Raw genomic sequence first — 15,074 nt, 5'->3', positions numbered from 1 at the left:
AGTTACCCCATTATCAAACCGAGTATCAAACCTTGTTTAAAAACCCGTTTACAATACTAAGAGCACAATTCATTTTTGCACGTATTTTATTTTGAGATTTACGACGTAGGTCTTATGCTAAATCGCTAGGTAATGCCAAAAAGAGTTTTGCAACTACAATTGTGTTATTATAAGTATCGCTCTAGGTAGCAAATGTAAATGGTATAAATTGTCTTTACTTGTAGGCATTAATTTATTTATTTATGTATGTGTGTGTATTACTATAAACCATTTTTTAACTGGAAGCTGTAATATTCAACCCAAGTTATTTACAACGCTTGCCGGTCGCCAATGTACTCTAGTTGCTTTACTGCATTTTATTTGCTGCGACAATACTTTTGATACACTTTTTTAATGTTAACGCAATGAAATATACATCTATCATATCGTTTGGAGTAAGCCTAGACTATACAATGGGCTTACTCCTTGCGCTCTATACAACTTTAAATCTTATATAGGGGAAAATTACAAATTGAATACACTTGCTACTCTCAAGAAAGCAAAACAAAAGCAATGGTTATCCTCCGACGACTGGCCCTTTCTTTTGGTTTCCAAACAAAAAATACAAAAGTAGAATTATTAGATGCGAAAATCCATAAAAACTTTAACATTTGTACATGGAACAAAACGCGGGGAATACATTAAAAAACTATTTGCTCAACGATCTCCCGATTAAACGGTTAACCGAAGCTCCAACAATACTACTACATCTTAGCCTAGGTCTATCTGACTGAAAAAACAGGACTGAGCATCCTTGAAAACTTTGGGAACTAGGGGTACTGGACGTATTCGATGATGACTGGAACACAGTGAAACATTTGCTGAACTGACCCACTCGCGGTACGAAATAATACGTACAGCATGGGTATAACTACGGGACTTATTCGATGGAAATGGCAAAAAAAACCCTTAACAAAGCGTGGTTGAATATTAAAGGCCGACCAAGATAGGATATTAAATATACTTAGATATTCTTATAGAACACACGGGTCGATCCTTGATGCCTCCTTACTTTCTGTCTAATCAACGTGGGCGAACTTATGCGAATCTCTTTTCTAAGACAAACTACAGATGTTGCCGCCGCTGTCACAACTGCTGCTGCAGTTTGCCCTCCAGTTTGTGCCATCCGATGTCTGGGGTGTGGGTGCGATTGCGATTGCTAGTGCGGGTGCAACTGTAACTTCCTCATTGTCGTCCGTCACCACTTCCAATTCCAATTCCGCTCCCACTCCCAAAGCCCCTGCTCAGTTCGAGCTCGTCGTGGACTCCACTATCTCCGAGCGGCTTGGGGGGGTTTTGCAGACGCACATGCTGAAGAACTTGCTCTTGACCTCCTCGATAGAATAGTCCACTTCGATGGCGGGATAGCTGGACTTCTGCAAGTAAATCGGTCAATCCGTATGTAAATTATATAACTATGCAAGAACACCTACATTTTGAGTGAGGTTTTGGCCACGCAGCATCTGCCAGTTCTCCAGCTTGTGCGCATATTTCAAATACTTCTCAAAGTCATGCAATGTCTCGTAGACGTGGCAAAGACCCAGGTAATCGTACTCCAGGCCAGAGTACGAGTGACCAAACAGACGCAAGCCTGCAATAAAAATGCAAATTAATGTAACATTTAACAACGAATAGTTTTCCTATCAGTATATATACTTATGTCAATGCTGCGCAGATAAAGCTGTTCGGCATCACGGTATTTCTTCATCTGGTAGTTATACAGCGAAGCCAAATGTCCAATAGACAGGCCCACCTCGTAGTCAAATGCGCCAAGCAGATCTGTCTTGATTTTGATCGCCTTTTGGTGCATTCGTTCCGCCTCCTCGAAGCGATTCATTGTTTGGTATAAACGCCCCAGATTTCCATAGTGCTTCGCCGTCTGCACATTCACCTCGCCGAACACTTGGAGCGAGAGGAGCAGGGCGAAATTGTGCAGCTCCTCAGACTGGAGCAGCAGATCCTCCTCGTCCATGCCATCAGCCATCTTGTCCAGCGCAATCTCCTCCAGCAGGAGTGCCTTTACACGCTTCGCCGAGGCCAACATTAAGTGATTGCTGGGCACAAGACGCTTCATGATATTCACAGCCTTGTCTACGTGATCCTGAGCACAGCTAAAGTCACCGGTGCTGTACTCGTGAACGTAGTAGGCATACGACAAATCCTCGTGGGCAATGGCCACGTGAAAGTTCATATTGCCAAAAATACCACGGCGCACGGCCAGTGCCTCTTTATACACATTTACAGACTGGAACACAGAGTCCACGTTGAGTAGGAAAAATCCGTAGTCCAGCAGGGCATCGCCGTACTTCTGGTGCTTTGGGCCAAAGTGCTCGCTGTGGGGGAAAAAGTTGTCGAATGAGTTTTAATTATAATCTGGATATATTGTGGATAATAAGTTCGTTATTAAACAACGATAGTTTGACAATTTGGTTTGTTTTTTTTTGTTTGCCAGATTATCACCGAAAAGAAAGAGATGGGCAAAATGTTGTGGAATCCACGGTATGATTTTGCTTACCGTGCGCGTCGCACCGCCTGGCAGATGAGCAGATTGGCCCGGGCAAAGTCCCGCTTAACGACACAGGCCTTAGCCGCCTGGCGCAGAACATCGATGGTTATGCTGTCGGGGATTTAATAGAAATATGAGCCAACCATACCAGGCTAATGGGAATGGGAACACAACTTACCGTGGATTCGCAGATGCCCTTAGAAATCGCATGGCGAGACCGCTCCACATATGACTGTAGTTGTACTCATTGCGGGCAAAGTACATGGCCGAAATCTGAGTGTAGGCTATGGCTACCAGCTGGGTTGGCACGTTCCTATTGAGCCATTTGTTTAGACCGATCAATTCCACGTAGGTGCGCTGCGCCAACTTAAAGTTGCAATGGGCCGATTCTGCATATAGAAGGCTATTCAGAGGAGATATGTTTGATTAGTTCGTTTCTAATTCATCAAGGATGGACTCTTAATACTGGAACTAGGTTTTGATTTGATTACAAATTGATAAAAGATTTAATGAAAACATATATATATTACCGCTGCAGGCAGTCGAGTCGCAACTCCAACCAGTGTTTGTGGGTCGGCAGGCCCTTCAGTCTTCCATTAAGGCATGCCAGCACGGTTATGCTCTCCTGCATCCATCCAGCCTCGGAGAGAAACGATCCGAGGCGCAGGCCCAGGTCGATGGCCTGTATCTCTACGGCGGGCAGCTCCTCGAGGTCACAATTGTTGATCACATTGAGTTCAACCGGGGTTTCTTTCTCGCGTGGGAGACCTAGTATGCTCAGTATATCACCACTAAGTTCGGCAGAAAAATCACTGGTGCCGCCCGCTTCTGAGGCCTCTCCGTCGTAGATATATAGTTTGCTAAGGTCCATTGATCGATCCTCCGCCAGTTTATCCGTATTCGTCTCTTTGTGCGAGTCCAACGCTTCCGCTTCCGCTTCCAGCTCCTCTTCCTCCTGACCGGCAACCTCATAGCGCGATACATAGTTCTCGCTGAGTCTCCTGGCCAGCATCTTCTTGCTGGCCATTAGTGAGGCCATTATGCGCAGCAACTGACTGCGAGCAGCTGGGTATCGAACGAGTCGAGAGAACACCTCTAGCTGGGCCAGCTCCTCCAGTAGCGTGTCCTTCAAGGACTCCTGCTGCGACATCTGTGGATGATGGAACAGGGAATGGTAATTAGGTATTTGAGTGGTTGGGCCCATTGGGATAAGCAGTAGTAAAGACGCCAAAATAGGTCAGTAGGTTAGTTACAAAACACTTAAATATGGGCTAAAAATGGGTAACAATTGAGTTATTTATATATGTATGTATGTATATGTACATATATCCTAGTTCAAAACTACAACTTACGTTTTCAGTAGTAAAGTCGCAAATAAGAAGTAAACCAATTCGAAGAAAATAAAAGAAATACATCCAATCAGCGGACAATGGAATTTGCTAAGCCATTATCAGCAAGTTCAATGGCTCTTCAGCCATTGCAGCTGCGCCATATAAGCAAGGTCTATGCATCGCTGCATCCCCCATCCCAATCCCAATCCCAATCCCAGAACGAGGCCCACCATTTCCAAACAAGACAGTCAAAGGGCGCTGGACCCATCCAACTGGTTGGTTTATTTATAGAGCCCCCGCCATCAATGTCGCTTCAGTTTATAATTTACACAGTAATTGCCACATATTATGACAATCCATGTATGGAATCGAAACCTCACGCTGGCCTGGCGCACTGCCCAGCCTTTTAGATCCGCAACCACCTGTGGGTCTGTCGACTTGGGTTGCCTTCTTCCGAACCGAATCCATACGAAGGTATGCACCGCCAGGTACATCGAGTTACCAAGTTTATCCCTGGATTACTAAGTAAACTCATTACAAACACTGAATTCCGATAATTGAAGGTCGTATTCAATCTGTCGATCAGTATAAGTCAAAATAAACAATGGTGTTTCAATCGATGGTGAACTTTATCAGCAGTCTGCCCTTTACGTTACTGTATGCTGTTACGTACATATATACTTGTACAGAAAACGATCAACGATCGCTTATAGTAAAATTTACAATTAAATCAGTGCCAATCAGAAAGTGTCAACAAAATCTGAATGCATTGAGTGGGAGTGGGATTGAGTGTTAATCTACAATTTTCGCAGTCCATCTACGCGAAGGCCTTGCTGCCAAGGGTTAATGGGCGTACTGGCGGGGTGTAAACAATTTAAGCGGAAAAGCAAACAAACACAAACAGACAAGTGCCCATACCCCCCATCGCTGATAATGGGTATAATTGCCAGTGGCGAAATACATATGTACATATCTGCGTATGGGGTTTTCAGATAAGATCTAACTAGGCAAGTTATGTATAAGGTATTGAAATTTAGGGATCCTAAGTAGGAATTCAAGGTAGGATTTAAGTAGGAATCCCAAGTGGAAGTAGAGAAAGGGTGCCCACTTACCATTTCGTAGACATCGATGAGCAGGTTGCGTGGCAGCTCCGCCAGTCGGTTGATCCTGTCCAGCGCCGGAATCTTGGTGCTCATGCTCCCGATGAGGGCCTGCAGCGACAGGTCGTATAGGGCCTTTGGAGAGTTGGGATTTGGATTGGGAACCAGGACTGCGAGTTGTTGGCCAGCCATCTCGCTAATTTGCTGTTTGCTCTATTGCCTTGCTTATTTATTTCGATGCTATCGCTGTTTTTCGTTTGCAGCGATGCTAAACTGTGGGGGGCAGGGGACTCGCAGGAGGCGTGGCACTCTGCAACAAGTTTCGATTTGTCGATATTTGTGGGAAATGCATTCGCACACGTGCCGCGATTACAGAAAACCAAAAACAATCGGAAAAAAACAAACACAAAAACAAAAAAAATAGTTAGGCGAATAAGACAAAGAAAAGAGGCAAACAAAAACAAAAGCACGGCGTGAAGATGCAAGAGCAGAAGAGGTCCACAATAAGATCTGGTTTTTTCGAGTGTCTCGCACTTCACTTCACTTTCTTTTAAGGCGTTCTTCGGTTTTCTGGTTTCTGTTAGCTGTTGTTGCTTTTCGGTTTTCCTTTCTCTGCCAGCGTCGCTGCCCGCGTGCTGCTTTGCTTTTGCTTTCCGCTGCTACGTTTTTGCTCTTGCTATGCTTTGCAGCTACTGCGTTTGTTTTGCCTTCGCACGATTGAGAATTCTCTAGCACTTACACAATTCGGAATCGGAATACATCTAATTGTCTAATGGCCCGTCGGCTAAAGTCGGTATGGTGGCCCACGGCTTATGTGCTGGAGATTGTATTGTTTCTGCAGCACTTTTTCTTTATTTTCGTGTGTCGATTGGATGGAACTAGTGGTGGCAAACAGCTGGTCCTATCGATAGCAACCACTACGGACCGACCGATAGGTTGCTGTCTTATCGCAGTGTTACCATATATTCCACAAAAGTCTAATAAATATCTATTAACTGTGCTTATAAATATCACATTCAATTGAAAATAAAATTTGATTCTGGATTATACATAAGTGTGTACACTTAGTACTCGCAATTCGGAAAATATACCATGTGCGAAATAATACTGAAATTCATGCAAATATTTTGGCGGTTCCCAGCAGCTTTGTTTAAAAAGTCTGCACAATGAAAGTCGAAAAAATAATGAAATAAATTATTTAATTTAATAAAGCTGGTTCTTGGTGGAACTATCTACGATGGCTCTGCCTTCCCATCATCATGCTGGTTATTTCAGCCCTTATGATCGCCAAATCGATCGCCATCGAGTCATCGCGAAATCATCAACTAATCATCAAAAAAATCAATAGTGTCATCCTCGAACTCCACCAGGGCAAAGTCGGAGGTGGTGCCAAACATCCACCAGTGGCGCAGAATGTTCCGGATGAGCAGGAACCGTGTGGTGACGAACTCGAAGAAGTGGAAGAACAGTGCACTGGAGGTCAGCAGGGCGCAGGAGGCGACGAACACCTCCTGGACGGTAAGCTGCTCGGTGCTGCCCTGATTCAGATTATCCATGCACTGCAGGACCTGGTGATCAAGTTGTTAACTCTAAACAAGGCCAGCGAATCTGCTCAGTTGAAACTCACCTGCTGCAAAATGATATGGGCCAGTGGCATTAGCGATGCGCTAAATAGCAGATTCTTCACAAGGAGCCCGCAACAACGGCCGCAGAAGAAGGTTCGGATCATCTGCTTCAGACTGACCCGCTCCTCCGTGATGTCAAAAACTGCATTGCAGATCTCACAGCGATTATCCCGCCTGTGCATAATACAGCGCTTCAAGCACTTCAGATGGATGTAGCCCTGCAAAAGGAGACAAACCCATATGAAGACCAAGGGCAACAGTTCTAATGGATGCCCCTTAAAAGCGCGAAAGCTAACAATGCTGCACTAAATGAGGAGGGCGAAAAAACTGGTGTCGGCAAACGGAAGAGGATACCCACGAACCGTAAATCCTTGTCAGCGGTAGCAGCAGGTGCTGATAAGGAACCACTTACCACGGTGCCCTTGCAGTTGCACGGACACTTGATGATCTCCATGTCGCTGCGATTCCAGCGGCAGATGCGGCACGAGTTGCCATTCTCGTTCGCCGAATGGAGGCTCTCCTCCAATGGACTTCGCGTTATCTGTGGCATCATCCTCTGCCGCGCTGACGATATTTCCAGCGCGGCCATGGAGGCGGTGGGTGTGGCACTAGCCATTCGATGAGCCGATGCCACGATTTCCGGCGAGCAGATGACTTCCCCTGTCCCAGCGGGGGGCTGTTGAGCGCTGAGGGGCGTGGCACCGCCGGTGGCACCGCCGGAGGCATCCAAACCGTTTATCAGACAGAGGGCAGTGGCCTCGGAAAGAACGTGTTGATGATGCGACATGTTGCTCGGTTACACAGATGTTGTTGCGTGAATGCAACGTATATATTGTTGCGCCTGAACTGCTTGCAATTATCGTGAGTACTGCTGGCGGTAGAGGCGCGTGTCTGCCTGTGTGCGTTACAAAACCAAATTTTGAAAAACAAATTCTTACACAGAATTTTTCTGCAACATCTTACATACAACTTGAACGTTCGACTTTTACCGAGTTTCTGAGCACACCCCACATCCGTAACTTGTTGCCGAGAAACAAACGGCATACTATATAGCATTTCCAGTTGCTTGATTTCTTTTTTAAGTACTAATATGTATGTATGTTTTATCCAGACCCTTTGATCCAATTACATAAAACACATTTAGCTTGGGTTTCATTTGCATTTTTTTTTGTATTTCTTTGCGGCCATTTCATCGCCTTCGGTTAGTTAGTAAATGTTTCGATCTCGTTACACGTACGTACATAGAATATATGTGTATTATTACAGTAGTTCATCAATGTGAGCGACGGCATCGGGACGTATCTTATGTACTAAATCCAGTGTCGATGACCGCCGGCAGGGTTAGTAACTGCTCTGCATCTTCTCTCTCCGCAATTAAAATTATGACAAAAAAATATATAATTCAACAATTATTTGCATAGATTCTGCTTCAAGTTCGATAACAAATAATAATGCGTAATCGTAATAATAGTAAAAAAAGGGTAAAACAAACACAAAAAACGTACAAAGAGTCGGCTGTTCACGTTCGACGAGCCATTTGCGCTTCAGTTGAAGAATATACAATACATATATGCCGATTATACAATTAGATATTTGCAGGATGACGGATTCATGAGAGGTTGCCACATAGGCGTAGGACTATATAGATTATTATGGTTTATAATGGTTTATGGGGGTGGTACATGGGGTGTGTCTAAACACAAAATGCCAAAGGGGATGTGTGTGTGTTGTGTGGGTGTGTTTATGGTGTATGCTTAAAATTTAATGAGTTTCTGCTGTTGAGCTGAGTTGACTTGAATTTGGATCTGGATTTGGACTGTTCTGCTACTGCTGCTGTTGTTGCTGCTGCTGCTGCCGCTGTTTCGATGGATGGTTGCTTTACTCACTGACAATTCCGGAATCGGCGATATATGCTCTGCACGTAGACGAACACGCACTTCCAGTCAGGACGACTCATCTCCACCATGTCCTCCACATCCAGCAGTGGTGCAATGCCAGCCTTCTCACTGTCAAGTATTTACCAATATTAGATAACAAATATATAGCATACATTTGAGGGCACCCCGCGGTGCCACAGTGCGTATACTTACTCAGCAACGCTGAAGGCCAGCTCAAAGTTGTGTCGTCGTGTCTGCTTGGTTAGTGTGGTGTAATCAAATGCATCTGGCAAGAAATGGTGTATCAGCGCACAAAAGGCCAGGCCGTCTGACCAGCTCGAGCTAAAGTTGTTTATTTGGACGTTCTGCGAAACAACACACATACAGTTTTGTGTTTAACGATGATCGGCAGTGATCGGTAATAAACGAGCGCATTCTTTTTGAGATGGTTGATTGATACTTGATTTTTTTTTATTATGGCCCTTGAGCAAAAGCAAGAAGCATTTAGTTTGAGATTCCAGCCTCCATTACTAACTAAGACTAACTAAGCAGCTGGTAAGTGGGTATAACTAGGGTCAACTAAATCGAAACAATAACAACAACAGCGGCGATAACTCTAGCGATTAAGCGAAATGGCCGAAAAGAACGGTAAGCGGTGATCGATAAAAATCGGCAGCAAAAAGCAGTAAAACGGAAACGGAAATGACAATTTTTCTATTTCCTACATCATTTTCGTGCGTTGTGTTCGTGTGCAAGTGTGAGCGTGTGTGTATGTGTCTGTGTGAATGAGTTTTGGAGAAAGCTTTCAGGCTCAGCCGAAGTTAGGCGCTGTTAGATGTTTTTGCTTTAGTTTATTTTGTTTGTTGCTTGGATTGTTCTTGGTTTTTCGTTAGATTGCTTGTTAAATAAGGCAAAACTAAAATAATATCATCAAAACGAACGGCAAACTCAAGAAAAGATTCTATAAACTAGGCTTTTTGGCTGTTGAGGTCAAAATTAGTCATGTACATTTTTATTGCATGTTTTTAAGAATGTTCAGAAATACCAACGATAAAAACGATAGCTTTAGGAACGGTAAAAACGATAGCAATAATAATAATTGTTTGAGAAACTCTATTTCGATAAACATAACTTAAATCATGTAGTTTTTGATTGCGTTTTTCTTCTTCTTTTTTTCTTGACTTTTTCAGCACAATTGTGACCTCAGCTGCTATAAATAATTAACGAAGAATGGCAAGGGCAACAAATATAGGCTGTGGCTTCGGCATTTCATTCATTCTTTTAGGGCTTGCTTGGACTTAGGTTTTTTTTTTTTGGTTTGGTTTAGGTTTTGGATACCTCATATTCCTGCGTTTTATGCTTACACCACTGCAGAAGTTGATCCTTGACAGTGGCGGCGCGCGCATTTAATGCCGGATCGGTAAATTTGAACAACGGTTGTGCCGAACCGCCGGGGGTCGTGGGTGTGCTTGTTGTTGGAGATGATCTGAACAAATGAGTCAAGGTTGGAGGATTGCAGACGGTTTAGCGAAACTCACACAAAATCGGTTCATCTTCATGTTGTTCTTAATTTCTGATTTTGCAATTTATTTGCTTCGTGTGTTCTTTGTTTGATTTTTTAGTTCAAATGTGTTAAGTGTTTTTTTTTTTGTAATTTTGTGTACATGTGTATGTGTGTGTATATATATATAAATATATTCTTTGTGTTAGCAAGAAACAACAACAACAATTATTTGAATACCAAAAATACTTGGCAATAGAACAACTAACGCGATGTTTTTGGTTTACTGACAACGGAAACTTTAAATTTGGTTTTGGGTTTTGGGCGGCATTCTTTAATTGCCGAAACAAAACAATAAAAACATATAGTAATAGAGATAGTCGGGAGTAAAAGAGAATAAAAGAGGGTAGATCAAGTCCAGTTTCCAAAGGCTAACTAAAAAACAGGAATACAGTTGGTTTGGTCTATGTACAATAGCGAAATCACTTTTCTCCTCCCTAGATCTTTTTTTTTTTGTTTTTGTAGGGGTAGACAATACTACGACACACTTCCATAGAGAACCAACACCAGAAATCGTATATGTATATGTGTGTTAGGTGCAGGTGAAGATTGTGCTTGTTTTGTATCTATTGATTGTGTAAGTGTGTGATGTCCTCCGACAACCAATTGAATTATTTGAGTGAGTACAAGAAAATTTAGGAGAAGCAATCATACTTTAATAGAATGCACTATAAAAATAGAGTGAACATTTTGATGATTTTTTAAGACCTATGTATAGAGTTATAGGTGATTACTTCTTGAATTGCTTGCACTGCTTGCTTCTCCAATAACTTTCGAATCGAACAAGTGACCTGCACAAATGTTGACTTGTGTGTATAGTATTCATGCCCTCGCTACCACATGTGTGTCGATATATGTATGTATATGTATATGGAATAATCTGACTAATCAGTGGGGGTGGAGGTGGGGGCTGATTGACTTACTTTTGCGCCTGCTGGGCGGCTGCCTGTTTGTCCAGCTGTTTGAATTTAGCCAAGGGTGAGATGTTTTTGGCGGCAGCACTTCCGCTGACAGTGCGTGTGGTAACTGCGAAAATGTGGAAACGGAAATGGTCAATCCATGTCACAGATACCGCATCCATTGAACTCACCCTTTGTTGTCGTTGTGGTCACAGTGGCACCGCCATCCTTGGACTTGGTTTCCGTTCGCTGTTCGCTGGAGGAGGAGCTCTTGTGCTGGGCTGCTGTGTGAATAGAGTTTTTTAGGGATGCGGTTTTGGATTCGTTTCGTTTTCATTTTTTTTTTGGTTTTTTTGCAGCAGGTGGAAGAAAAAAGAGAAGCAAACAAATTACATTGATTAGTTTTGGGGCATGCACAAAATCAATTACACAAAAAATATCAATCTGTTTTGGGTAATCAACATTTCTATTGGGTTATTAAAAACTACATATGTTTTGTATCTCCAGGCAGGCAACAAAATTATACACTACTGCAACGGGTCGAAAAACAGCACAAAAATTGGTTTGTTTTCGTTTGTTATATGATATCAGCTACTACACAAAATTCAAAAACAAAAGCTGCCACACACACGGGCTTCATTTTTTTCCCAGTGTCTGCGGTTTGGTATTCCTCACGAAAGGAAAACGCGTTACGAAAATCACACAAAGAAACAATCAGAAATCGTCGTTAATGGTGTGGACATGACTGTGGCGGTGGTGGTGGTGGTGCTTCTGCTGTCCATGGGTGTATTCATGTACTTGGTTTTGCAATACACAAAGAAAAATCGAACGGCTCGAGCTTAAAGTAAGCAATTTGAAATAAATGCATACAAAACATTTACAATTTGAATGCAAATATAATTTGCTATTCAAGCTCAATTTTAAGTTCATTTGTATGCCGTTTTAACGTACATTTTGCGTCTGTGTAGTTATGAATGTATAAAAAACTCATGCACAAAAAGTATTTACAATTACAGCTAAAAATCGATGAACGGCATGCTTTATAATCGAGGGACAGGGTACAGGAGCAGATCAGCAGATTATCAGATCGACAAAATATGTGTAGACAGGAAAACTGATCATTAAAATCAACGAAAAACACTGTTTCCTCATCTCATCTGTTGTTGGGGTGTTAAAAAAAAACAAACAAAAAAATAAAGTAAGATATATGTATGTATATATAAGTATGTACAAAGGACGACAGAGAGAAAAACAGTCGATTAAAAAAGGAGGGACAACATGGGGGTTTATCTTTGCCGCTTCCGTTTTCTTTTTTCAATTTTTGTTTATGCTTTATTTGAATCCTTGCTGGACCAACCAACCAACCAATCAACCAGTCAATCAATCAAATCAATCAGCCAACTAACGAACGAGCAAAACGTAACAGAACGTAACAGAACGTAACGTAACGCAACGTAAGGGGAGAGTAAATTGGGGGGATAAGCGCTAAAAATCGACGCATTTTTACATTTCCACACTTGGCTGAATAAAAACTTTCAGGCATAACAAATATGTACAAGAAAAACACACACACACACACACATAAGGCACATACCGTTGTTTGTCAATAATAGCATTATAAAACTAAATAAATTTGTATAAAATATCAATTAGAGATTGAAAGCAGTTTTAAAAGTGTAAAATGTTGTTAAAAATCATGTAATTAAATTCAAATGCTCTGCATGAATATTTTAAATTTTTGTACATTTTGCTATTCAAATTTTTGAACTATCATAATCACTAGTACTAATAATAGCATTATTTTCAAGTTTCGGAACTATCATAATCACTAGTACTAATAATACCATTATTTTGATAACAACTGTATGTGTTCGTATACATGTGTGTGGGTTTTTATGCTGTTAGGCTGCTGCTGGGCGGTATAGCAATATTTTATAAATTTATTATCTTTTTTATTGGTAGTACAAGGCGGGGCAGGGGCGCTGGCAAAAACAGGATAATGTGGGGGCTTTCAGGGCTAGCATTCTGTACATCTGATATTTCTTTCGTTTTCAACTCACAAATCTTAGAATATTGATCAAGTTGTTGCTATTGTTGCTTATTGTTGTTGTTGTTGCTTGGGGCTTCAGTGGGACGCAGTGCAGCAAACATTTTCATTTATATTAAATCTCTCAATTGTCGCGATTGAGCGTGTTTGTGAGTTTAGTGTTTTAAAAATTGAAAAAATTGAAAAACTTAAGAAATCGAAACCGGCTGTGGTCCCTCAATTTTCAACAGCTGCTGCCTGGCTCTTTATCGTTATCTGCTTTTTTCTAACTGCTTCACAAGCTCAATTCGAACATGGGAAAAGTGGGTGGGTGGGTGGTGGAAGGTTTGACTAAAACAAAGCTAATCCTAGGCTCAACAGTAGCGCTTGAGTAAATCAGTAAACATTAATCAGTACAGTTGCCGTTACAAGTTACAGTTATCTTCCCGTTTCGATGTCGATTTTTCGATTTCGATTTCGTGGTATATCTTCATATTTGTTTTTTTTGTTTCTTTTTTGTTTATAGATTATTGAGATTATTTTTTATCATGTTCTCATCCAGTTTCGAACTGGAATGCCTCAATGCGATTGTTCTTTTATATTTTCTTTGGGTGTGGGTTAAATGGTTGGCTTGAGTGGTTGAGTGGTTGGCTGGACTGTTTGTTATTTCTTGATTATTTGTATTGTATTTTAGGCACCCATCATTAGCTGCTCGAAGGCGTCCTCCACATTGCTCTCGTCCAGCAGATTGAGGTTCGCGATGTGCGGCATGGTGGCACTACGACTGAGTGCACCACCGCCACCACCACGCACCACCATGCCCAAACCGGCGGTGGAAACGTTACCATTCGATGTGGTCAGCGAACTCAAGGATTTTCGAGCTGCCGCCGATAGTTTTTCACTCGTTTTTGTGCGATTAATGGCCGACTTTCGACTAGATGTCGTCGTCATCGATGTGCGTAGCTCCTCCACCTGGGCGCCAGTCGGTGACTTTTGACCGGAGAAGTAGGCAGCCACCGTTCGCTGTTTCTCGCTGACTTGGGCCTTATCAATGCCCGCTTCGTAGAGCTTGGGCACAGCGAGTGAGTGTCCGGATTTGGTGCGTCTCAGTTCGCCGGGAGAACCGGGCTGATTGTATTTGGCCGGACTCGGACCCGCCGTCTGTTGCAGCTGACAGATTTGATTCCACGAATCGCACTTGCTCAGTCGATTCACCCTGGATCCCGATTGCGTACCCTGGTGAGAGTCCTCGTCGTGATTTCGCCTGCTCATCGAGGTAAAGGCACTCACATTGTTGAACACTATGTTGTGGGGTATCTCGTCTTCGGGCGGCACTTGTGGCTGTGGTGTCGCCGGGGTTTCCACAATACTTGGCTTGATTTGCTGATGCTGCTGCTGTTGCTGTTGCACCACTGTGGTGCTCCTTACTGTGGTACTGGTGGTGGTGGTGCTACTGCTATTTCCCTGCTTATTCAGTTGCGGACTCTGGTACGAGTTGGGCATGTAGTGATGACGCTGTGGTGGCCCAAATTTCTTCAGTAGTGGTGCATCCTCCTTGGGCAGCGATGACTTCACTATATCCGGCGTATCGGATGGTGCCGACGACTTGTACTCCTGTTCGAAGTACGTGCTCTTTTGACTGCTCTCCAGGACATTGCCCAAACTCTTGCGGCGCAACTCGTTGATATGCTGCTCCTTTTGCTGTTTCTGGACGGTGGTGTGGTTATTGCTGGTAATAATGCTGGAGTTAAGTGTTTGCTGGGACATAACACGATTCTGTAGAGGACGATTCTCGTAGCCGGAGTCTCCCTGGATGGTATGACTACGCGTACTCAACTTGGGAGCATGTCTGGGCAGATTGTTGGTCAGTTGTTGGGGTAACTGTTGCTGCGGGATCTGTTGAGGTAATTGCTTGGGCAACTGTTGTGGGATCTGCTGAGGAAACTGCTTTGGTAACTGTTGCGGCAATTGTTGAGGTAACTGTTGTGGGATCTGTTGAGGTAACTGCTTTGGCAACTGCTGGGGAATCTGTTGTGGTAATTGCTTTGGTAACTGCTGAGGAATCTGCTGAGGAATCTGCTGCGGAATCTGCTGCGGAATCTGCTGCGGA

At 42.9% G+C, this 15,074-nt stretch overlaps 3 protein-coding genes across 17 annotated transcripts in view; all 3 read right to left on the bottom strand.

The window, feature by feature from the left end:
- Window positions 1-68: 68 nt before the first annotated feature.
- On the bottom strand, window positions 69-5,945 carry LOC6551547 (amyloid protein-binding protein 2). Its single transcript, XM_001978422.3, has 8 exons — window positions 5,716-5,945; window positions 4,989-5,286; window positions 3,076-3,695; window positions 2,724-2,948; window positions 2,555-2,656; window positions 1,696-2,372; window positions 1,473-1,630; window positions 69-1,415 (listed from the first exon to the last, which is right to left on the bottom strand). The coding sequence occupies exons 2-8, from the start codon at window positions 5,166-5,168 to the stop codon at window positions 1,284-1,286; spliced, it is 2,094 nt and encodes a 697-aa protein (XP_001978458.1). The 5' UTR covers window positions 5,169-5,286; window positions 5,716-5,945; the 3' UTR covers window positions 69-1,283.
- Window positions 5,946-6,164: 219 nt separating this feature from the next.
- Window positions 6,165-7,649, bottom strand: LOC6551546. The gene is made up of 3 exons (XM_001978421.3): window positions 7,014-7,649; window positions 6,604-6,819; window positions 6,165-6,544 (listed from the first exon to the last, which is right to left on the bottom strand). Exons 1-3 carry the CDS (start codon window positions 7,386-7,388, stop codon window positions 6,302-6,304), a joined length of 834 nt encoding a protein of 277 aa, XP_001978457.1. The 5' UTR covers window positions 7,389-7,649; the 3' UTR covers window positions 6,165-6,301.
- A 97-nt stretch (window positions 7,650-7,746) lies between these two features.
- LOC6551545 (smoothelin-like protein 1) overlaps window positions 7,747-15,074 on the bottom strand; it is a 40,080-nt gene continuing 32,752 nt past the window's right edge. For 11 of the 15 annotated variants that reach the window (XM_015155880.2, XM_015155877.2, XM_026982195.1 and 8 more), the window contains 5 exons: window positions 11,130-11,222; window positions 10,963-11,065; window positions 9,817-9,964; window positions 8,692-8,843; window positions 7,747-8,607 (listed from right to left, as the gene is read on the bottom strand). In XM_015155880.2, the coding sequence (XP_015011366.1) occupies window positions 8,484-8,607; window positions 8,692-8,843; window positions 9,817-9,964; window positions 10,963-11,065; window positions 11,130-11,222 (620 nt within the window). In that variant the 3' untranslated portion in view covers window positions 7,747-8,483. Of the gene's footprint in view, window positions 8,608-8,691; window positions 8,844-9,816; window positions 9,965-10,962; window positions 11,066-11,129; window positions 11,223-13,662; window positions 15,029-15,074 lie in introns of those variants that run through there. The other 4 variants (XM_015155879.2, XM_015155885.2, XM_015155878.2 and 1 more) reach the window with 3 other exon arrangements.

The sequence above is a fragment of the Drosophila erecta genome, unplaced genomic scaffold (assembly GCF_003286155.1).
Source record: "Drosophila erecta strain 14021-0224.00,06,07 unplaced genomic scaffold, DereRS2 tig00000126-arrow-pilon, whole genome shotgun sequence".
NCBI lineage: Eukaryota > Metazoa > Arthropoda > Insecta > Diptera > Drosophilidae > Drosophila > Drosophila erecta.
This window is presented reverse-complemented; position numbering and strand designations above follow the sequence as displayed.